Source organism: Mustela erminea, chromosome 2 (genome assembly GCF_009829155.1).
Source record: "Mustela erminea isolate mMusErm1 chromosome 2, mMusErm1.Pri, whole genome shotgun sequence".
NCBI lineage: Eukaryota > Metazoa > Chordata > Mammalia > Carnivora > Mustelidae > Mustela > Mustela erminea.
The window spans coordinates 62,867,763-62,891,156 of NC_045615.1; the positions used below are offsets into that span (position 1 = coordinate 62,867,763).

The 23,394-nt window shown below is 38.5% G+C and overlaps 2 protein-coding genes across 3 annotated transcripts in view; both read right to left on the reverse strand.

Annotated features, from left to right (window-relative positions):
- Positions 1-23,394, reverse strand: part of PPA2 (inorganic pyrophosphatase 2) — an 87,192-nt gene that overhangs the window by 51,198 nt on the left and 12,600 nt on the right. The window contains exons 3-6 of one of the 2 annotated variants that reach the window (XM_032333058.1): positions 21,808-21,852; positions 16,402-16,455; positions 14,624-14,743; positions 4,612-4,698 (exon numbers count right to left, since the gene is read on the reverse strand). In XM_032333058.1, coding sequence (XP_032188949.1) covers positions 4,612-4,698; positions 14,624-14,743; positions 16,402-16,455; positions 21,808-21,852 — 306 coding nt within the window. The remainder of the gene's footprint in view (positions 1-4,611; positions 4,699-14,623; positions 14,744-16,401; positions 16,456-21,807; positions 21,853-23,394) is intronic. The other variant, XM_032333059.1, reaches the window with a different exon arrangement.
- On the reverse strand, positions 5,844-7,219 carry LOC116584553 (keratin, type I cytoskeletal 18-like). Its single transcript, XM_032333057.1, has one exon. It carries the CDS (start codon positions 7,217-7,219, stop codon positions 5,915-5,917), a length of 1,305 nt encoding a protein of 434 aa, XP_032188948.1. The 3' UTR covers positions 5,844-5,914.

Consider the following 23,394-nt stretch of genomic DNA (forward strand, 5'->3'; position numbering starts at 1 on the left):
TCATACAACATAAGAGAAGATTTGAGATGTTTATGGTTACAAGGGCTAATAGGAAGCATGTCTGGGGGTTACCAAGTTTTATCAGAATGATACAAGCGCTCCGATCTCATAAGCAACAGAAAGGGATTAGACAAACCACTGTCTTGCTATAATTCCTTTAAAGACTGGAAAGGAAACTCTCAGACAAACCAAAAACTCAGAATAAGAACTTAAGAACAAATGGTAAAATTCTTATGAACTTTCTACAATTTACTCTAAATCAATTCAACAAATGTAGGCAGAACACACAGTGTTAGACTACCAACTGAATAACACATAATCCCTCAAGGAATTTCAACAACCTTAAAAATTTCTACATATGTGGTTCTAACTCAATTATCAACTTTCAAGACGTTGCTCCCTTCCCTCTGTCCATTTACAACATAGTGTTCAAAGACGCTTTCTCCCATTATGTTCCTTACAGATGATTGAAGGACTCTTCACACAGCCAGACACAAAAAAAGGAGCACTGTACCAACAACAACCAAACTGTTCTTTAGATGGTGATTAACACTTACTTCATATTTACTTAATGGTACTTCAGGTCTCATTAACTAAAGGAATAAACTGTACTGGCTATAAGATGAAATCTACTTTTCCAGTTTAATTATAAAACTATCAATCTACCCTTCCCAGGAAACTACTGTGTCCAGCAGGGTCTACCACTGAAAAATGAGTTGAGATTCTAAAACAATGTAGGTGTGCCTCAAAGGTTTTAGGCAGAATCAGACTAGGGTTCTTACCACTTTTCTAGCTATTATGTAAAGATTTCAAAAGAGAGGATTTTTAAGTCTTAATTATTATGAAGCTGAATTCTTTATTCACCATTTCTAAAGGTGATATTAGGCAAATAATTTCCCACCATTATGTTAGAACTTGGTTTCTCAACAGTGAAATGGAGATTATATCACTTATTCCTTGAAGTGAAGAGCAAAGGCTACAACACATACATGAACTAGAACATAAAAGGTCTCCTACAAATATTATTACTTTTTTCTCTCTGGGCTCTACATGTATTTAACAGCTCACACCAGTCAACTGCTAACTTCTCAGGGGCCTGGTATGAGCAGAAGAGAACAGTGGTCTACAATAAAAGTTCTATGCTAATTCTCAACTTGAATGAGCTAAAACTGCAGCTGGACCCAAACAATATAAGGAAACCATGGAAAGTAAACCGCTTAAAGCCTGTTATACCATATATCTACTGTCATGAACTATGACAGACCTACAGCCTTAAAACAATGTAAATTTATTGTCTCATAGTTTCCATGGGTCTTCTAAATTCCAAGTACAACATGGCTACATTCTCTGCTTACTACCTGACAAGACCAAAATCAAGGTGTTGTAGAGGCTGGAATCTGATCTAAAGGTTCTAAAAATGAATCCACCTAAATTTGGTTCCTTGTACTTGTAAGACTGAGGTCCCCATTAACTTGCTGGCTGTCAACTAGGGACTGCTCTAGGCAACTAGAAACCAACTGCATTCCTTTTCATACATCCCCACCTCCATCTTCAAACCAGCAATGGAATATCAGTCTTTCTCACACTTTGAACCTCCAAGTTCCTCTTCTGCCAGCAGTAAGACTAAGCTCCTTATTTTTAAGGGCTCATTTAATTACACTGGATCTGCATGGAAAATCCAGGAGAATACTTCTTTAAACTGCTATGTAAAATAATATAACCAAGAGAATGAGATATTACCATATTCATAGATTCCAGGATCAGGGCAGACATCTTTGAGAGGCCATTCTAGAAGCCCTGCCTCCCATATCAAGTTCTACCAAAAGAAAGTAAAAAGGAAAAGCTATATTCAGGAAAACCTTTAACTATATTAACTGTATAACAGAAAATAAACTGGAAAAAATGTCCAACAAAATAAAAATATTTACATATTTACCCCAAGAAGAAGAAAGCATGGAAAGATAAAAATTGTATGATTAGAAGCCCGGGTGGCTCAGCTAAGCATCTGCCTTTGGCTCAGGTCATGATCTCAGGGTCCTGAGATTGAGCCCCACATCTGGCTTCCTGCTCAGTGGGGAGCCTGCTTCTCCCTCTCTCTTTCTCTCCCTGTTGCTCCCCCTGCCTGTGTTCTCTGTCAAATAACTAAAGAAAAAACTTTTAAAAAAACTGTATGATTTATTGGGATAGGAGGATTATGAGGGAAGGTTTTATGCTTGATTTTATTTCCATAACATAACTACACTTTTCTTGAACAATAAATATTACTGAGAGAAAGAAAAAAGTCCTAAATATTGAATTTGGGTCAAAGATAAAAACGAAAGTAGGCAAAAATAAGAAAAACTGTTCCCAGGGAAGAAAAATCAAGGGAAATACAATTAGAGAAGAGCTGAACAAATGCACAACCCTCAAGCCAAACAACAGTTGAGAATTAGAGAGAAGGACTTAAAAGCAAACCAGAAAGGAGAATTAGAGGACAACCAAGATAGTATGATATAAGCAAAGTCAAGTGAGGAGACTGTTTCAAGAAGGAAGACAGACTGAACAGTATAAAATATCATGGTAAGTTCAAGTTAGACAAAGTCTATGAAATAAGCCTGAAGGATTTGGCTAAAAAAAAGTTAGCAGGGATCTTTCTTCTTCTTTTTTTTTTTTTTTTTGTAAAGATTTTACTTATTCATTTGACAGAGAGAGATCACAAGCAGGCAGAGAGGCAGGCAGAGAGAGAGGAGGAAACAGGCTCCTGGCCAAGCAGGAGCTTGGATGTGGGGCTTGATCCCAGGACCTGGGATCATGACCTGAGCTGAAGGCAGAGGCCCAACCCACTGAGCCACCCAGGTGCCCCAGCAGGGACCTTTCTTGAAAGCAGTTCATGGAAATGCTGGGGGCATGTAAACAATTTTGAAATAGGTTGAACATTAAGTGGAAAGTAGGAGATGCAGATGAGTGTTGAAAACTCTTTTTATGAGTCTTCAGGTGAAGGGAAAGAAGGCACAGGGGAGGAGGTCAATAAAGAAAGAGAAGTTGTGAATAGAGAACAGGGAAAGGATGAGAAAATCCTGTGTTTCATCAGTCAGGAAGGGACAAGATCTAGAGCACAGGTAGAAGCCCAGGTCTTACCTAAGAAAGACAGTTCTCACAATAAGAGAAGAAAGGCAAGAGGGGCGCCTGGGTGGCTCAGTGGGTTGAGCCTCTGCCTTCAGCTCAGGTCCTGATCCCAGGGTCCTGGGATCGAGCCCCGCATCGGGCTCTCTGCTCAGCAGGGAGCCTGCTTCCTCCTCTCTCTCTGCCTGCCTCTCTGCCTACTTGGGACCTCTGTCAAATAAATAAATAAAATCTTTTTAAAAAAAGAAAGAAAGAAAGGCAAGAAATAATGTTTGTAAACCCTGGTAGTTTGGTAGTCCAAAAAGAGATGAGGGAGCTCTTATCTGTTGGTTCCTATGGGCTCAACAAAATTTAAAGACAAAATGTTCTGCTGTTAAGTGAAAATGAAGTGCCAGGAGTCGAATGTCTACAGGGAACAACAATTATTAGTAATAAATGCAGCAGAAAATAGAAAAATGGACCCCAAACACAAAGAATTCTCTAAGTAGCAGCAACCTATGAACTTGCAGGTTTTGTTCTTCCCGAGTAGGTCTTGGCAACCTGGAAGCAGACACAAAATCAAGAGTGCATATAACACCCAGTGCTCATCACAACACAAGCCCTCCCTAGCGTTGTATGTGGCTAACTGAACATTTATATAAAAAAAAAAAAAAAATCAAAATGTGACTTAGGGACACAAAGTGAACAGATGTTGGAAAAATGGTGCCAATAGAACTATTCAATTTAGGGTTGCCACAAACTTTTATTAAAAAAAAACAAAACAGGGGCGCCTGGGTGGCTCAGTGGTTTGGGCTGCTGCCTTTGGCTCGGGTCATGATCTCAGGGTCTTGGGATCGAGCCCCGCATCGTGCTCCCTGCTCCGCAGGAAGCCTGCTTCCCTCTCTCTCTCTCTCTCTCTCTGCCTGCCTCTCTGCCTACTTGTGATCTCTGTCTGTCAAATAAATAAATAAAATCTTTAAAAACAAAACAAAACAAAACAAAAAAAACAAAACAAAACAACAAAACAACAACCAGTATCTGTGAAGGAAAATAAAGGAAAGCAAAACAAAATGAAAAAAACAAAACAAAAAAAAATCAAGAGTCCGAGTTGGCTTTATTCAGTATTGAATATCCTGTCTGAGTAACGGCTAACGAAGCTGAAGACAGGACTCAGCAAAGTTTTTCTATAAAAAGTCAGACAGTAGTTATGTTAGACTTCGCAGATGGTACAGTCTCTGCTGCCACTCCTCAACCTCGGGACCAAAGCAGCCACAGACAATACATAAGTGCGTGGGCATAACCGTGTCACTGACAGACACAGATGGTGAACTATACTTCACTTGCCTTGGGCCGCAGTTTACCAACCCCTAGCGTAAGAGAAGGAAAAAAAGATACAAAAAGGGACTCGTATCAGAGGGATAGATAGGCCAGGCCCGGGGAGACCTGGAGAACTGGTGCCTCCCGAAGAGAAAGGAGATTTTACAGCATGAACAGACTAAAACACATAGAATAACAGTCTAGAAAACAAACCTTTGAGCCTATTTCACAAACATCAATAGGATCATTATCTCCACAGCAGTCTGTACTCTTATCTTTTTGATGGGGATCTTCCCAAGTCTAAAAAAGAAAAGGGGGAGAGAGGAAGCAGAAATGTGGTTAATACTCTTTATATTATAGATCTTAATCTTTCCACATGAGCACGAAGTTTTACAGGTAGTAGTAATCCAAAGAGGAAAAGCCTCAGAAATTACACAGGCTCTGAGCCAACATGCCAGTACAACCCTAAACATCACAATAATTAAGACGGATTTATAGTATTCCCTCTTTCCATCTCATTTTTCTGTATAATCACATCTGAAAGTGGGCAGTATTTCCAAACATACTCTTTTTCCAAGCTGAGTCGGCATGTAAATTCATGCTGTCTTTTCAAGTTTCAGTTCAGAGGTTTCCACCATCTGCGCTGCTTCCAGGGGCTGCGGAAACTGTTGCTTCCATCATTCACTGCTTCCTTTGACATGGTAACAGCATCAGGTCTGGCGCTCTGTGTTTGAAAATTAACTTTCTATTCTTTAAATGACTCCTACTAGAAGAAACCTGGTTTTCCCTTCATAAAGAACAAGACAGAATCTACACCAAATAAAAGAAGAATCTATTTTTGTCTCATTTCATTTCCACTTAAAAAATTCTCTACCTTGCCACTGAATCTCAAAACCTTGACAAAAGCCTGAAAAGATGTCAACCCTTAAGTTTTCTAAAAAGATTATACCCTTCTGGTTACAAAATACACACATGAGCATTTCTATAAATGAAAAGCATAAGAGAAATTTGTTATCAAATTTAAATATCCCTTAGGCACCATCCTTCCCCAAAAGCCTCATAATTACTTGATTCTAAATGGAACTACAGAAGTTCCCTAAAATCATCATTTTCCTTAGATATACATTACAGATGTGCAGAGACTGTGTCACCTCAAGACTGTTATCCAGAGATAATTTTAGATTATCCAAGCTTGGTTCCTCTAATTTTATATTGATAATTTTAAAAGTATACTCTTATTTACAGCTAAACACTAGATAAACTCCAATATTTTCCTTCTGGCCCAAATTATAATATATTTAGGAGTAAACTGAACCCCACCTTGCAAAAAACAAAAAAATTCAGTAAAACAACATTCACTACCTCAAATACTAATATTAATAATAAAACATAGGAAGAATAAACTTACTGTTAACCTTACATAGTGATTATAGGGGAGAGACATATTTTTTTTTTTTTGACCTTCGAACTTTTTATTGGCCTCCTGCTCCCCAAAGTGTACCCTGCTTCTGCTCCCTCAACGCCTCAGAACTTTGGTGTCGTTGGTCTCAGACACGACCTTGCCGTCCACAATCTTGCGGGTAGTGGTTTTCTGGATGGTTTGCATGGAGCTGCTGCTGTCCAGGGCGTCACTGAGATTGAAGTCCTCCCCATCTTCCAGCAGGCGACGGTAGGTAGCGATCTCAGCCTCCAGCTTGACCTTGACATTCAACAGGGCTTCGTACTCCTGGGCCTGGCACTGCCCCTCTGCCCGGGTCTGGGACAGTTCAGACTCCAGGTGCAGCAGGACCCCGTTGAGCTGCTCCATCTGCATGGCGTAGCGGGTTTCGACCTCCCTGAGGCTGTTCTCTAAGCTGGACTTCAGGTTTCTCATCGAATCCAGGTTGATCTCCAAGGACTGGGCGGTACGTCTCAGCTCCGTGAGGGGCATCTCAGCCTCTCCTATCTCTGAGGTCTGTGTGGTGATCACTGTGGTGCTTTCCTCAATCTGCTGGGACCAGTATTTGTCCAGCTCCTCTCGGTTCTTCCGAGCCAGCTCATCATACTGGGCCCGGATGTCTGCCATGATCTTGCTGAGGTCCTGAGACTTGGGGGCATCCAACTCCACGGTCAACCCGGAGGTGGCAATTTGGTTCTGTAGACCCTTTACTTCCTCCTCATGGTTCTTCTTCATAAAGAGCAACTCCTCCTTGAGAGCCTCAATCTCTGTCTCCAACTGCAGCCTAGTGACATTGGTGTCATCGATGACCTTGCGGAGCCCGTGGATGTCACTCTCCATGGACTGGCGCATGGCCAGTTCCGTCTCATACTTGACTCTGAAGTCATCAGCAGCAAGACGGGCACTGTCAATCTGCAGAACGATGCGGGCATTGTCCACAGAACTTGCAAAAATCTGAGACCTCAGCTCCTCGATGGTCTTGAAGTAATGCCCCCAGTCTCTGACCTGGGGTCCCTTCTTCTCCAGGTGTTCCCGGATTCTCACCTTCAGTCTCTGATTATCTGCCTCCAGGCTCCTCACCCTCTCCAGGTAGGAGGCCAGGCAGTCATTCAGGTCTTGCATGGTCTTCTTCTCGCCCTGCATGCCCCCTATGCCGGCCAGACCCCTGGCCATCCCGGCGGCCAACCCCGTGGCCAGGCCCCCGGACCTCCAACCGCCCCGGAAGCTGGTGGAGCGGGATACGGAGATCCGGGAGCCTGAGCCTCCAGCACCTGCATAGACGCTGGCCGCGCTGCTGATAGGCCGGACCCGGTGGCTGGGCGACTGCATGGAGCCCAGGGACCGATAGTTGGAAGAGAAGGTGGAGTGGGTGGTGAAGCTCATGCTGTTCGGAGAGTAAGATGAGAGGCCAGGACTCGGGCTCGGGCCAGCGGGGAGAGACATATTCTAAGTGATACACACAACTACACACACACACACACACACACACACACACCCATGGAGAAAGTACTATTGTTGACCGATTTTATAGGCAAACTGAAGCACACAGAATTTAAATTGCCCAATGCTCACATTTTCTAAATGGTGGCAATGGGATGAGAACTCAAGGTATTAATCCTATTACAATGCCCAAGTTTAGATAACAACAGCAACTGAGTGAGAATTACTTTCAGATATAACCTTATTCTTCTTCATGATTGTCTTCTTTTAAATACCTTCTCTCACTCACAAAATCTCCTAAGTAGGTATCCATTCACATTGCAAATATTTATTGAGTACCAATCAGGGCGGGAAGTTAGGAATAGAGATGCAGAGGACATAGTCAATACCCTGAAGAATGTCAAGTTAATAAATGGTACAGCATTTGTCACAAATGCTACAAAATTAATCTTGATGTGCTAAAGAAACCAAGAAGGGACTGAGATAAGACTGAAATCAGAGAACCTAGAAGCAGAAAATATCTGAGAGGGTCTTCCTTCCTTATATAAGAACCCTCTCTTAAACTTCCCTTAACTTTCCTCCACCCTCAAAAGGGGACAAATGTGATAGTTAAGGTCACTCTGACATAAAGGAAGTTGCCTAGACTCTAGGTCTACTTCCGTCACAAACTACCTTGGCCCAAACATCCGGATCTCAGTTTCCTCACCTATTAAAAAATGGCCTCTGTAAGACAACTGCTAGATGTGTCCCAGCCCTGAGTGCTAGGACTGTTGGTGGTCATTCATTATCCACATGAATACTACCAGTCAAGAGGAAGCTTCATGACATAACTTAGTCCACTTGGATCAGCAGTAATTTTAAGAAATTCCTTCCTTGAACTGAGACAAAAACAGTCTTCATACATGCTATACTTCATTTGGTTTTGGTGGGTGCTTCCCATTATTAATTGGTTTCAGAACTCCACTTTCAATATTATTTATCAATTTATTCCTCCTGTCAAGGAAGTAAGTACTTAAGTACAAAATTCTTAAGCTACACAATCTTGATACATTTAAGGCATGTTCTTCATGATTTCCCTTACCACAAAAACAACTGACTGGTTCTAGTTCTAGTCCTGCTTTTCACACTTTATGCACAGGCCTCCATTGTGATTACAAAAGAGATTCACAGTAAATGACTTCCAACTTAACTTGAAAATATAGTATAATTTTAAGCAAGCACCAGGAGAGGAAATCTTGACAAAATTAAAACTTTGACTATGCCCCCTTGTGGAGCTTTAACTGTATAGCTAGGCAGAGAAACAACTTAAAAAGCTCAATGTCCACAAGAGGAAATTCCAAATCTTAACATTTGCTTCACAAAAGTTAAAAAAAAAAAAAAAAAAAAAAAAATTAGCATCCAAAATTTAGAAATAACTTCAACAACTAAGTAAGAAAAAGGGCAACCCAATACAAAATGGGCCAAAGACAAGAACAGGTCATTCAAAGAGAAAACATGAACGACTTATAAATATACGAAAAGATAGCTAGTCTGATTAGAAAAATAAAAAGTAAATTGTATAATGAGAAATAGAAATATAAAATAGAAATAGAAAGAGAAATAGAAAAATAAAAAGTAAAAGTATAATGAGACACTATGTCAAAAACCTAAAAATATGATAATGCCAAATAAAGCTGACCCTCAAATAACTCAGGGTTAGGGATGCTGAACCCCTGCACAGTTGAAAATCTGAATATAAATTTTGACTCCACAAAAACTTAACTACTAACAGCCTACTGCTAATAGGAAGCCTTATCAATTACATAAACAGCACATATTTTTATGTTACATATATTATGTACTAGATTCTTAAAATAAGCTAGAGAAAATGTTATCAAGAAAATCATAAAGAGGGGTGCCTGGGTGGCTCAGTCGTTAAGTGTCTGACTTCAGCTCAGGTCATGATCCCAGGGTCCTAGGATCAAGCCCTGCATTAGGCTCCGGGCTCAGCTGGAAGCCTGCTTCTCTCTCTCTCTCATTCCCCCTGCTTGTATTCCCTCTCTTGCTGTGCCTCTGAGAAATAAATAAATAAAAATCTTAAAAAAAAAAAAAAGGCATAAAGAGAAAATACATTTACAGTACTATACCATAAAAATCTCTATATAAGTAGATTCAAACCCATGCAGTTCACACTCATGATCCAGGGTCAACTGTACTGGTAGGGATATAAGGCACCTAGCACACTATGCACTGCTGGTAGGAGTGTGTATTGTTACAATTTCTTTTGTAAGGAATTTAGAAATACCTAGTAGAGTTACAGAAGTGTGTCACTCACAATTAAGCAATCTGATCCATAGGTATACACCTATCAGTACATACCTATATATGCTACATATATAGAAAAATTTTAGCATGAACCCAGGAAAAGCATAAATAAAAAGAGAAACTATCAATGGAAATACAAATAATGTTGGTACAAACAATGGCTATAAAGCTAAGAAAATAAATCAGAAAACAGATTACTGATCTAGCCTAGAACAAATCTTTCTCATCCTTGTGTAGATGTCTGAGATCATTACCTTATAAGCTACAAATATTAATAAATACATTTATAATCACCATGCTCTGGTCCTTATGTCAAAAAAAATCATTGAATTGTACAGAGCTGTCTATACAAGTGCTTCTTGAGAACTACTTCCTGGTTAATCAGGATTCCTATAACCAGCTCAAGGGAAGGAGGATGCACCTGTACTTTAACAGATTCAATTTGAAGCAAAAGCCACTGCCAGTTGTCTCACTAAGGGCAGCTATTATCAGTGACAACAGTGTCATCATCGAGAAATATTACTGAGGAACTCCCTCCAGGCTAAACAGTTTGCTTTGATTATTTCATTCAGTATTGACAACAACCTGTGGGGGAGGTGGTATAATGATATAGATGTAGAAATAGACCTAGAGAGATTTAGCCACTGATCCCAGGTTACAAACCTAGTAAGTGGTACTAAATGTTACTTGGGGTCAATGAACCAGACTCATAATGAAGTTCAAAATAAAAACACAATATTCCATTAAGACTGAAGAAATCTTAGTGGGGGGGGGGTTGCAGAGGGTTGGCAAAATGGGAGAAGGGGAGTGGGAAGGATAGGCTTCCAGTTACAGAATGAGTAAGTCACAGGAATAAAAGTACAGCACAGGAATAGAGTCAACAGTATTGTAATAGCGTTGTATGGCGAGATGGTAGCTTTACTTGAAGTGAGTGTAACATAAACTACAGAGCTGTCCAATCACTATGTTGTACAGCTGAAAGTAATGTAACACTGTGTGTCAACTATACTTCAATTAAAAAAGAATTGTTGCGGGGCACCTGGGTGGCTCAGTGAATTAAAGTCTCTGCCTTCGGCTCAGGTCATGATCCCAGGGTCCTGGGATCAAGCTCCACATCGGGCTCTCTGCTCGGCGGGGAGCCTGCTTCCCCTCTCTCTCTCTGCCTCCCCCTCTGCCTACTTGTGACCTCTGTCTGTCAAATAAATAAATAAAATCTTAAAAAAAAAAAAAAGAAAGAATTGTTGCACTACACAAAAAAAAAAAATTAAAGAAATCTTAAATTTTGTGATTCTAGTCCTTTAACATTATCCAGTCCATTAACATAATGGGTCTTCCAAATATTCACTCAGAAGCTGTAACACTGAATAACCCATTATACATGGAAATACAACTTGGGGAAAGCAAACAAAAGAAAATTTTTGCTCAGGCCAAACCCAAACTTTGGGGAAGGCATTACTGCTAGTGAGGGGGAAGTTATTAATTAAGGTTCACCAGTCTAGACAGCTAGAGATCTGAAAGAATGACAGCACGCTGACGAATCACAAGCTGAGGAAGAGGCTGCTACTTAAGTAAAATGCTGCTGCTTACTGTTCTTCCAAGCATGGTTGGCTTGGTAACGGTTCTGAACAAATTTCCTTCTGTTACAGGACAAATCATAAGAAAACAGCAAAATCTAATACCCACAGACACATACGAAACAAATGTAATACACACAATGCACTCATTATTCATTCCCCAAATATTTATTAATCACCTACTAGGTGTGAGGCACTAATAATCTAAGTAGTTAGTTGGAAGACCTCAATGAACAATAAAGACAGAATCCCTGTCTTCCTGGAGTCTGCATTCTAGCTGGAAAAAATTCACAATAAACATAATAAACAACCAAATTACAGAACATGTTAGAAGTTGGTAGATTCTACAGAAAAGGGAAAAAATAAAGTAGGGAAGCAGGAGACAAGGTTATATTCTAAAGGATTTTCAGGGCAGACATCACGAAGAAGGTGATTTATGACCAAACATTTAAGGAGGTGAGCCATATGCATTTCTGGCAAAAACCATTCCTAGCTGGAAGGCACAATAAAGATGAAACCTGCACCATGAGTGTGCCTGGAAAACAAGAGGAATCATGAGAAGGCCAGCGTGGGAGTGAGGGAGCAAAGAAGAATGAGAAACTGGAGACGAAATAAAAAATATAAACAGGACAAGGGGCTAGCTATCATTTTACCAGACTCATTCTGTCTTGATACTGACAACGAAGCAAAAAGATATTAGGTACAATTATCTTTTCCCATAAACAACTGGTCTAATTTCAATTTTTCATAAACATTCATCAGCTCACTTACTGTTTGGTAAATAAGTTCTCTGCAACCTCATGTATTCTTTTGCTGAAAACTAACACACACACACACACACACACACACTTTTGGGTGCAGGTTTAAGAAGATGGTAAAGACCTCTGGTTAAAAATGGCAGAGAAACTACAGGTCTATTTCCTCCTCCTCACGTCCATTCTAGCCACACTGGTCTTTCTGTTACTCAAACACACTAGGCCTGCTTCCCCCTTGGGACCTTTATACGTCCCGTTTCTTGTTGCAGTCCCCCCCAGATGTACATGCTACTTGGCCCCTCATTTCCTGGAGGTCCTCACTCAAATAACCCCTTCTTGTGGAGGCCTTCTCCTTAATCAAAATTACAACATTCCCAATATATCCTAGTCCCATTCCCTGCCTTATTGTTCGCCAAGATGCTTACTGCCATTTGACACACTATACATTTTATTACTCTTTTTTTGTTGTTGTCGGTCACTCTGTCCAGAATAAAAGACCCAGAAGGATTTTTGTCATTCTTATCACTGCTTTACCTCCAGTACTTACAGCACTGCTTGGCAAACATCAGGCACTGCTCTCATATCTACTAAGGAACAGCTCTGTGCAGTCTTGGTATAGAAAAAAGGGAAATTAGAAACACTAAAGCACTCACTGTGGTGAAATGGAAATGAGGAAAGACAAGCGTTGTAAAAGGAGATTGGAGCAGGAAGCAGAGCCCAGATCAGGCAGGGTTCAGGAACCATGCGAAGAACATTGTTTTCTGGGGTACCTGGGTGGCTCAGTCAGTTAAGCATCTGCCTTCAGCTTGGTCATGATCCCAATGTCTGGGAACAGGCCCCACATCAGGCTGCCTGCTCAGCAGGTTGTCTGTTTCTCCCTCTCCACACCCCCTCCGCTTGTATGCTCTCTCACCCTCTCAAATAAATAAAATCTTAAAAAAAAAAAAAGAATTTTGTATTTTATTCTTGAGGCAATAGGAAACCACTAAAAAGGTTCTCATATGAGCAAAACATTAGGAGATTTAAGTCTTTAAAATGCTATTTTGGATGCTAGACAGCATTAAATGTCAGTAGGCAAAGTTCAGGATGCATTAAGAGACTGCTAGAGTCTACAGTAAAACTACTGTACCTAACAGACTACTGTAATAGTAGGTAGGGGCATCTTGAAAATTCAAACACATCTAGACGAGTACAAAAACTCGTCAGGACTTTAGGTAGAAAAACTACAAAAGCTGAGAACTAGTAGATGAATTAGTAAAACTTATTATGCTCCATGGTAACCAGTGGTTTAGTTGTTGATCACTCCCTATGAATTTCTTTAGAGGGAAGACCATATAATAAAAATACCAGTACCTGTAATAATGTGATCACTATACTCTTGGCACTCTTCTAAGATCACCGTGTAATAATTGATTTAACTTCAATAAGACCATATGCACTAGGTACTTTATCATCTCTATTTAACAGATGAAGAAAGTGAGGCACAGAAGGACAAACTAACTTACCCAAGGTCACATTACTAGTAAGTGCCATCTGCTCCAAAACCCATATTCTTAGTCACGTATGTGCTGTCTTGTGTATCAGTTTTCTTTGTATACCCACCATCTATACACTGACTAACACAAAAATTTTTAATAAATGTTTCATGAAATAAACAAATATATGAACTTTAGTTTGTCCCCTGCCTTCTCTACTTTATATGTCTCTGTTTTTGTCTTTCTCCAATCCAACTGCTTCTTTGGCCTTCTCCTCATCCATATATCCGCTCCTACAAAGAGTATCCCCCGAGCTTAAAAAAAAATTTTTTTTTATCCTTTTACTGACAGGTCAAACAGAATGTCTACTTAGGCACGTGGGGAGTCAGAACACCTGCCTTCACTTTTTCAACAGACATTCTCATTCTTAGTACATCATTTTAGAAGCGCTTGTTTTAAGCAAGAATGTATCCATGTGGGTGGCCTAAAAGCATCAAAGGCAGCTGACCCCTTAGAAAACAATTTTCTCTCTTCTTTTCCTGTAAATATTCTCAATGGGCAGCTGGTTTTTTGAGTAGGATAAAGCCAGACTCCTTTTTCTCAGTTACTTCCCCAAAAGCATTTTGGAATTTCATGCAAAATGTTAAAATTAATAAATAAAATAAAATATAAAACTTAAATATCCAGATAGATAGTCTAATATAGATGGCTTTTATAATCATAAAAAGAGATGCTTCTCTATGTCTCCTAAACCCAGACTTCTGATTCTGCATACTCCGAGTTTTACTCACTAAATAATTTGATCAGTAGGAGACACCATTTGAGCAGAAGGAGATACCATTTCCTAAGGGTGAGGAAACGTGGGAAGAAAACAAAAAGGGATAAGATAGGATGCTATCATATATGACTGTATATAAAAGCATCAAAGAAATGACTGAAGATAAAGTGGGTAAAACATTTTTCACTGACTCTTAACTGCCAAGTCCAGAGCAAGAAATGTGTTCAAATGCCAAATGTAAGTGTTCTATATGCCTAACTCCAAGAACTTAAGTAAAGACATATGTATAGTTTGAAAAAAATTTATTGATACAATAAAACTCCACATTAAAAAATTTTAAATTTACAAATCTCTCAAACTGACATGCCCTCAGAACCAATTTAAATTCAAGTAGTTCACAGGATTTACAGGGCAATTTTTTCAGAAGACAGAGAAGTTTTACCATTATAAAAAAATGTTACCTGTGGGAGGGCACCATAATTCCAGATATAACCCTTGTGAGGAAAGATATTTGCCACATAGCGTAGCTTGCCATTCTTTATATCTTGTTTAATGGGATTCAATGGCTCCTTTGTGGCAATCTATGTAAATCATGGAAAAAAGGAGAGAGGAGGATGAGAAATGATTAATCCTATATTCAAATTGTGTATTTTAAATCTGTCTGCTATTATGAGGCTAAATATTTATATTCCAACTTACTGATCAAAGATACTTTAAAATAAATTAACTCTTATTTCTACTTTACAGTTTTAGGTAAGAAAGAATGTCTAAAAAGGAAACATCAGATTACATACTTAGTTACTTTATAATAACTTTAGTTATTATATATGCACTCATTTCGAACAAAAATAACAATTACTGAAAGGGCAAAAGGATAAAGATTAACCTACTTGCTTTTTGATACTAATTTTGGGTGTCTTACCATCAATCTTATGAAAATAAGGTTAACGTAAAGATTTTCACCAAGTAATTTCATTTAACTTTCTATCAAATATACTCAAACTGAGTTGCCAAAAAAACAACAAAAAACCCCACTATCCTATAAAGAATAATTTGAAGCCATTTTTGAATGAATAAATACTGCTTAAATTAGGTAGGATCTCACAGATTCTTGATTCTATACCTAACTGAGATAGAAAGTAGCCAGAATGCGCAAACATTCTGAAGGAAAACCAAAAAAAGAATCCATTTTTAAAAATTTTTACTCTTACCTATTAAAACATTAACCAAAACAATGCTACTAGGACTTGGTGAAATTACTGGCAATTCACTAACTATAAATTCTGAAAAACATACACCTATGTAACAATCCTTAATTAAAATACTTGAGGGGGCATCTGGAAGGCTCAGTCAGGTAAGTGCCCAACTCTTGCTTTCGGCTCAGGTCACGATCTCAGTTTCTGGAGACTGAGCCCCTTATAGAGTCTGCTTGAGATTCTCTCCTCTCCCTCTGCCCCTCATCCCACTCACATGGCTCTCTTGTATGCATGTACACATGCACTTGCACATTTTCTCTCTCAAATAAATACCTAAATAAGATCTTTTAAAAAAATACTTGAAATAATACTTGCTATCACATCCAAAGCAATAGGACAAGACTTAATAAAGAAACTAAGTGCCATAAATTAAATTTCACTCAGAAGTTTAAGGAATCTTACCTAACTGAAGATGGAACAAGAAAATTCTGAAGGGCAAAGGGAAGTTCTTGATAGGTCATGTCTCAAAGAAAACATTTTAAAAAGGGGAAAAAAAAGGTAACCAGGGAATAGCAGATATCCTGGATAGCACTTATAAATCAAGAGTTGGCCAGGAAAATGCTTTCATTTCTGATACAAAAATCTAAAGGACAGTTTGTCTTTAGAAACTTGCCATCAGTCCCAAATAAATATGTCTCAATTTTATCTGTGAACAAAATACATCTCTGAATCTATTTAAATAAACCTTGAAAATGTTTGTTATTTTTCAAAAACAGAGGAGTCAAAGAAAATTAAATAAATATGTATATAACAAACCAGAGAGACAAAAGTGGAAAACACACTCTTTAAAGTGTAAATTCAGCTTTGAATAATATTTTGCTATTTGAAAATTACATTTCAAGTTCACGAAAATGTTTTCTATTGTTTTTATCAAAAAGAAGTTTGTCAACCATCCCAAATTCAAAATACTGCCAGACAACTTGAAATAAAGTTTTAAGTCTTAATTGTAATTTCTACTTGATATTAAAAGAACATAGCCATACCTCCATTTTAGCATTTGTCCACCGAGGTACTTCTACAACCATATTAAACAAATTCTGCAGGTTAAAAAAAAAAACAAACAGTTAATTTTTAAATTTTTACTTATCCTTTGTATCACTTGTCTCTTGTGCAAGAATACTGTAATTTTTTTCCCAACAAAAATGTGTGGAGACTACATCATACATCTGCATGCCTTAAATTTCTTCTGAAAAATTAAAGTTGTTGTCTAAAACACAGCAGGATTTAAGCCATTATGTCACATGATGCTGCAGCATTAAAACTTGCTATATTTCACCTTCACAGTATAGTGACACAACTAGAATGGAAATGTGTTTCAATTTTTATTTTCCAACTAAAACAGAAGTGAGAGACAGGGTCCATCATGTAAATTAAAGTCTCACGTTTCCAATCTGTAATATAAGTGTAATGATCTCTGTCCTATTCACCACACAAAGTTGTAACACAGATCAATTACATTATTTAAATGAAAATACACAAAAAAATTACAAAGTAAAATATTTTGAAAATCACAAAGCAATATTTAGGGGAGCCTGGGCGGCTCAGTTGTTAAGCATCTGCCTTCAGCTCAGGTCATGATCCCAGGGTGCTGGGATAGAGTCCTGCATCGGGCTCCCTGCTCAGCGAGAAGCCTGCTTCTCCCTTTCCCACTCCCCCTGCTCTCACGTGCACTTTCTCTCTCTCTCTCTCTCTCACGTGCACTCTCTCTCTCTCTCTCTCTCAAATAAATAAATAAATAAATAAAATCTTAAAAAAACAACTCCCAAACCAATGCAATATTTAAAGACAAGTTATTATGATCATCATGTAAAATTAAGGCTTTTGGCATAGGTATTAAGTTTAAAAAGTCAGACTGACACCTTTCTACACTTAGCTTGCTTATCTAGGATTTCTGATACCCTTAAGTTATAAAAGAACCAGCTTCTTTTTATCATTTTTGAACTTTACAGAGCATTTAAAACAAAAAAGACTCTAGGTCAATGGTGGGTAAAAATACCTGCCTACAGTACTTAGGTATACAAATCTGTAATTTTCCATAGTTTGGGCCTTACAAAAATAAAGTCTCAAGTTTAAAGTCAACTTGCATGCCATTTTGATATCAGTAACTAACAACTTACCATGGGAAAGCCATGTTAAAACAGTGCTACAAGTATGGCCAAGAACCAGAGCTAATATGCAAGCTGATTGTTACTGGCTCATTTAGAAACATTAATGGCAATTTTATGGAGTCATTTTTAAGTCTGTTAAACCTTGAATTACACTTTTCTAATAATTCATTTTTATTATTTTTTTTGAAGTGTCAATTCACAACAGATCAGAAATAAACCATAAACTAATTCCTTAGCACAGATCATTTGAGAAAGCAGTGATTAAATACACTTATTCTCAATTGTGCCACACATCAAAATCACCAGGAGAGCTTTAATCAATTTTTAAAAAAAAAGGTTTCCTAGAGCCCACCTCCACATATTTGAATTCAACAGCTTGGGGATGGAGGCAGGGCACTGCTTATTTTTAAAAGCTCTGCAAGCAAATTTTAATACTCATCCAGAGTTGCAAACCTCTGGCTTACAGCACTGCTAAACAATACGTGGGGGCTTAGTGAAACACGGATGCTATTAATTCAAAGAATGCCATTTGAGTCACAAAAGTAATGATGGTTGTTAAGCTTTTCTAGTTAAGACTAAAGTTTACCAATGACAGAAACGCAAAACCATAATGAGATAAAGAACAAAGCCAAGAATGAATTCACAACTGCTCCTTAGAAGTATGTCTCATACCCATCTTGCAACTTTATACACAGTCTTGTTGTTATGTTTCATTTTCTATGCTCTTTTATGAGGTACCCCAGCACCTGTTTAAATATGTCTCAAGTAGCTGTTAAAAAGAAAAACCTAAGTAAATGGCAGATGTTCACATAATTTATTCATCCCTGAAAGCCTGGCTATACGAGAACAAATGCATACAGATGAATCCTCAGAGGTTACAGGAAGACCCTGGCTAGTCACAACTGTTTTACACAATGACACCTACCAAAACCACTCACAGAAACTTGCAATAGGCCAAAAGAACAAAAGACAAGGTTTGAATTTTAAGTGTGCAAACCATCTCTCCTTCATCACTTGTTACTGACTCTGAAGAGTGAATCCCCAGCCTGCTTTTCTTCACTCCAGCTAAAATACATATTACTTATAATTTTTTAAAGCCAATGTTAGTCTGGTTATCCTAAGATTACTGTTAACTATAAACCAGTAATGGTCTGCTGAAATTTACCAGAAAATAGGAAAGATACGAGGGGACACATTTCATGTGAGAAAGCTGGATATGAGCAAGAACCATTTACCTCCTTCTTCAGGTGTTCTGTCTCTCTACTTTTCCTTTCTATTTTTATTGCAAAAACCAAAAAGAAAAACTCATAATACATGAAGAAAGTTAGTAAATTTTATATACTTTGGAAAAAATGGGAGGATATGACCCTTAGTTCCTCTAACTCTTAAAAAGATCAAATAAACCTTGGATTTGATACTAAAAGCAAAGGCAACATGTAGCAAAAATAAACAAGTTAAGACCATCAGACTAAAAACCTTCGGCTCAGCAAAGGAAACAATTAACAACATAAAAAAGGTAAACTATAAATGTTAAAAAATATTTTAAGTCACATATCAAATAAAGATTAGTATCCAAAACTCAAAGAACTCATGTGACTCAATAGAAAAAAAAAATCTGATTAAGAAATGGGCAGGGGGGCACCTGGGTGGCTCAGCTGGTTAAGCGGCTAACTTGGTTTGACTTGGTTTCTGCTCAGGTCATGATTTCCGCTCAGATCATGATCTCATGGGTCCTGAGATTGAGCCTAGTGGGCAGGCTCTGCACTCAGGAGGGAGGTCTGCTTGGGACTCTCTTCTTCTGCCCCTCCCACCACGATTTTCCAAGAGACAGTCAAAAGGTACATGAAAAGGTACTCAACATCACAACTGTCAGAGAAATGCAAATCAAAACCACAATGAAGTATCACCTCACACCTGTTAGACTGGCTGTCATCATCAAAAGACAAGAAATAACAAGTGCCGGTAAGATTGTGAAAAAAGGAGAATGCTTGTGCATTGTTGGTGGGAATGTAAATTGCTACAGAAAACAGTGTGGCAGTTTTTTAAAAAAATAAAAACAGGGGCGCCTGGGTAGCTCAGCGGGTTAAGCCTCTGCCTTCGGCTCAGGTCATGATCTCAGGGTCCTGGGATCAAGCTCTGCATCTAGCTCTCTGCTCAGCAGGAAACCTGCTTCATCCTCTCTCTCTGCCTGCCTCTCTGCCTGCTTGTGATCTCCCTCTGTCAAATAAATAAATAAATAAATAAAATCCTTAAAAAAATAAAAATAAAAAATAAAAACAAAGCTATCATATGATCCAGCAATCCCACTTCTGGGTATTTATTCAAAGAAAACTGAGGGGCGCCTGGGTGGCTCAGTAGGTTAAGCAGCTAGCTTCGGCTCAGGTCGTGATCTTAGGGTCCTGGGATCAAGTCCTACATGAGGCTCCCTGCTCCCCGTCTGCTTCTCATTCTCCTTCTTCCTCTGCCCATTGCTCCCCCTGCTTGTGCTCTCTGACAAATGAATAAATAAAATCTTTTAAAAAAAGATAATGAAAACAGAATATTGAAGAGATATCTACATTTTGATGCTCACTGCAGCATTATTCACAATAGCTCAGATATACAAACAATCGAAATGTCTGTCAATGGATGAAAAGATAAAGAAGATGTGCTTAATATATACAATGGAATATTATTCAGCCATGAGAAAGAAGGAAATCTGCCATTTGTGACAACATGGGTGGACCATTAGGGCATTATTCTCACTGAAATAAGCCAGACAGAGAAAGACAACTACTGCATTGTACCACTTATATGTGGAATTCTAGGAAGGAAGGAAGGGGGTTGGAAAGAAGGACCAAACTCATAGAAACAGAACAGAAAAGTCATTGCCAAGGGCTTGGAAAAAATGGGAGAGAGTTATAAATAAACAAACACAGAAACTACAGACTCAAATTAGTCACTCTCTGACGTATGAACCATGTTCTAAGAATTAAATTTTAAGTTGGCTATATGGACTCAGAATACATTTTTCCCACTGGGGAAAAAAAAAAAAACCCCACAACTATTTCCAGGTGAATACATCAAGTCCTCAGGAACCTATAAAGCCTCGAAGCCCTCAATATCTATTCACTGCCATCTAGGGCAGAGGTTCTCAAACTTCAGTGTGTACAGAATGCCCTGAAACACCTGTTACATAGGTGGACTAATGAGTCCCCATCAAGCAGATTCTGATTTAGTAGATATGGAATAAACCCTAGAATCTGAAATTCTAACAAGTGTTCTTTGTTGTTCCAACATAGATGGTTTAAGGGCCATTTTAACAGACACCAATTTAAGAAAATACAATATGGATGGCAGGCAAAGGTGGCTGGGACTAAACAGCATTCACGGCTATTTCTGGAAGTAGATTCAAAGGCTGGGGTCATAAATTTCAGCTGAAGTAGAGAAAAATAAAATAAGGTTTAAGGGAAAAGGAGGCTGAGGAAGGTGGCAGGAAAAACTGTCTGACATCAGCAAGACAAAAAGGCATCAACAGCATGAGACGGGATGACAGGCATCAATCAAATGTTCTGGTCCTAAATCAAGACCTATTAAAGGTTTGACAGTCACATATTTAAGATATATTCAGAAGACATATAAATGGAGTAACTTTTTTTCTCCGTTATCCAAAAGACTTGTTTCTGAATTCTAAAACAGCCTCTCAGACCACCTTTTTCCCTTAGAATAAAAAAAATGGTAAACGGACCAATTTTCATAAAGTACCTTTACTTTAGACTATCTGTTGTAATAAATAACTTTTATTTATCATGGGTTCATTTCCTGATTCTCTCTGGTTCTTCAGTTACAAAATGAAATGGTAAGGAGGTTCCTAGACTAGTCAGATTCATAAGCAGAAAGTAGAATAGTAGTTACCAGGGGCTGGGTGGAGCAGAGAATGGAGAGTTAGTGTTTACTGGGTAGAGTTTCAGTCTGGGAAGACGAAGACGTTCTGAAACAAAGAATGGTGGTGATGGCTGCATATGTGAAACGTGCTTAATTACACTGAACTGTACACTTTAAAAACTGTGCAATAAATGCTAAATTTTATTTTATGTGTATTTTAACACAAGAGAAAAAAGTGAAACACTAAGATCATCCCTAGCTGCCTTAACCAGGTACTAGAAGAAAAAAAAAATCTGTATGCACATCAAAATCTTTTAAGGGGGGAACTTTAGAAGGATTTTACAAACACAAACTATCACAAGGTCCTTAACAGATAATAGAAGTGGCTCACAAAAAAAAAAACCTTTAGAGATATACCTCATGTTCATCATTTCGTGCTCTCTTTGTAGGAATGCCATTTTCCTATAAAAGAAAAGATGGTATTTATAATTTTAATATTTCAGCAAAGAATACAGCTGCATTGCAAAGCACTGAAAGTCAGCCTACCACAGAAACATTCACCACAGAGGCTGTCCAGAATCATGATTCATGGAGAACCTACCAAATGCCCAGTTCCTTTTCTCTCAGCTTTGCATCCCCAGTGCAGGAGCATTAGTGTTTCATAAAATATTTTATCAGAAAAGCTAAGTCTCTTTCAAGTATATTTCCTAGTTTTTATAAAATAAGCAAAGGCTGTGTTCGGTCTTTAAGGAAAGACTGTCAGTTTCCAGTGATTACACTTAAAACAGTCATTTCATTATTGAAATGAAACTCTAGGGAGCATGACTAACAAGCCATGAAAGTACTCAGCTGCACCTCCTGCCTGTAAATTCCACCAAGGTGTGATTACTATGCCTCCATCAAGCACTTCCAAATTAAAACAGAGTATGTGATGGGTTGGGAGGAAAAATTATGCCATTCACAAATGCTCACACTTCTATATAACTTCTACACACCAAAAAAAACAGTAATGAAGGAAACAAAACAGAAAAATGATTATTCCAAGTAGGTCCTAAAACATTATTTCTGTTCCTAAAATACCACATCCCAAAGCACGAGGTGCAAACATTAGAGCTGAGGATGGGGGAAACCCATCCACACAACCACCGTGGGTACCAATCTCCACATGCCCAGAATTCACTGGGTTAGCCTGTTGTATTTTGCCCTGCCCCATTCTCAACTCTGCCTAACCCCAATTTCATATTCCCCAAACCTCATCTTCTTAGGCAGAAAACCATGCCCACTGGGTATTTCTAGACCACTCTTTTTCTAGCTCCACTCCTACCTACTCCATGATTCCCCAAAATATTATTCTTTTGCTAAGTAAACAGATTTTGTCGTGATACATCCCCACATGAAGAATCACTGACCCTTTTTCTTTCATTACCGTATTCTAGTTTTATAGCACTTAACACGACTGACTGACTTGTTTTCTGGTTGTCTGTCTTCTCCAATCAAGTGCAAACTAGATCTCACATCTATCTTATTCACCACTGCAGGTCTAGTGCCTAGAATGCCGGCAAGCTCATAATGCTGCAATGACTATTTACTGAAAGAATAATTAATTAATAAATAAACAAATGAAATCATGCACTTTTGGCCAAAAGCAAGGAGGGTGTTGGGAGACAAGATATTCAGGATGGACTGTTCACTGGCCAAAACAAAACATATGGACACACATACACACACAGTAAAACGGGAGTTCTTCCTCCCTGTCTGTGGCTTCATTCTCTCTCCAAATTGTATGATTTCCTGTACTATAGCTGAATACTACTTAGAAGCAAAGAGCTGGAAGGATTACACAAGAGCAATTAAGAATGCAACCTCTGGAGTTAGAGCACCTAAATTCATATCCCACCTCCCACAATGGACAACAGATTTGCAACCAAGGGCAAAGCACTGAACCTCATTAACAAAGAAAGGATAGTAACAGTAGACCTAGCAGTACTCAGATAATGCAAGTCA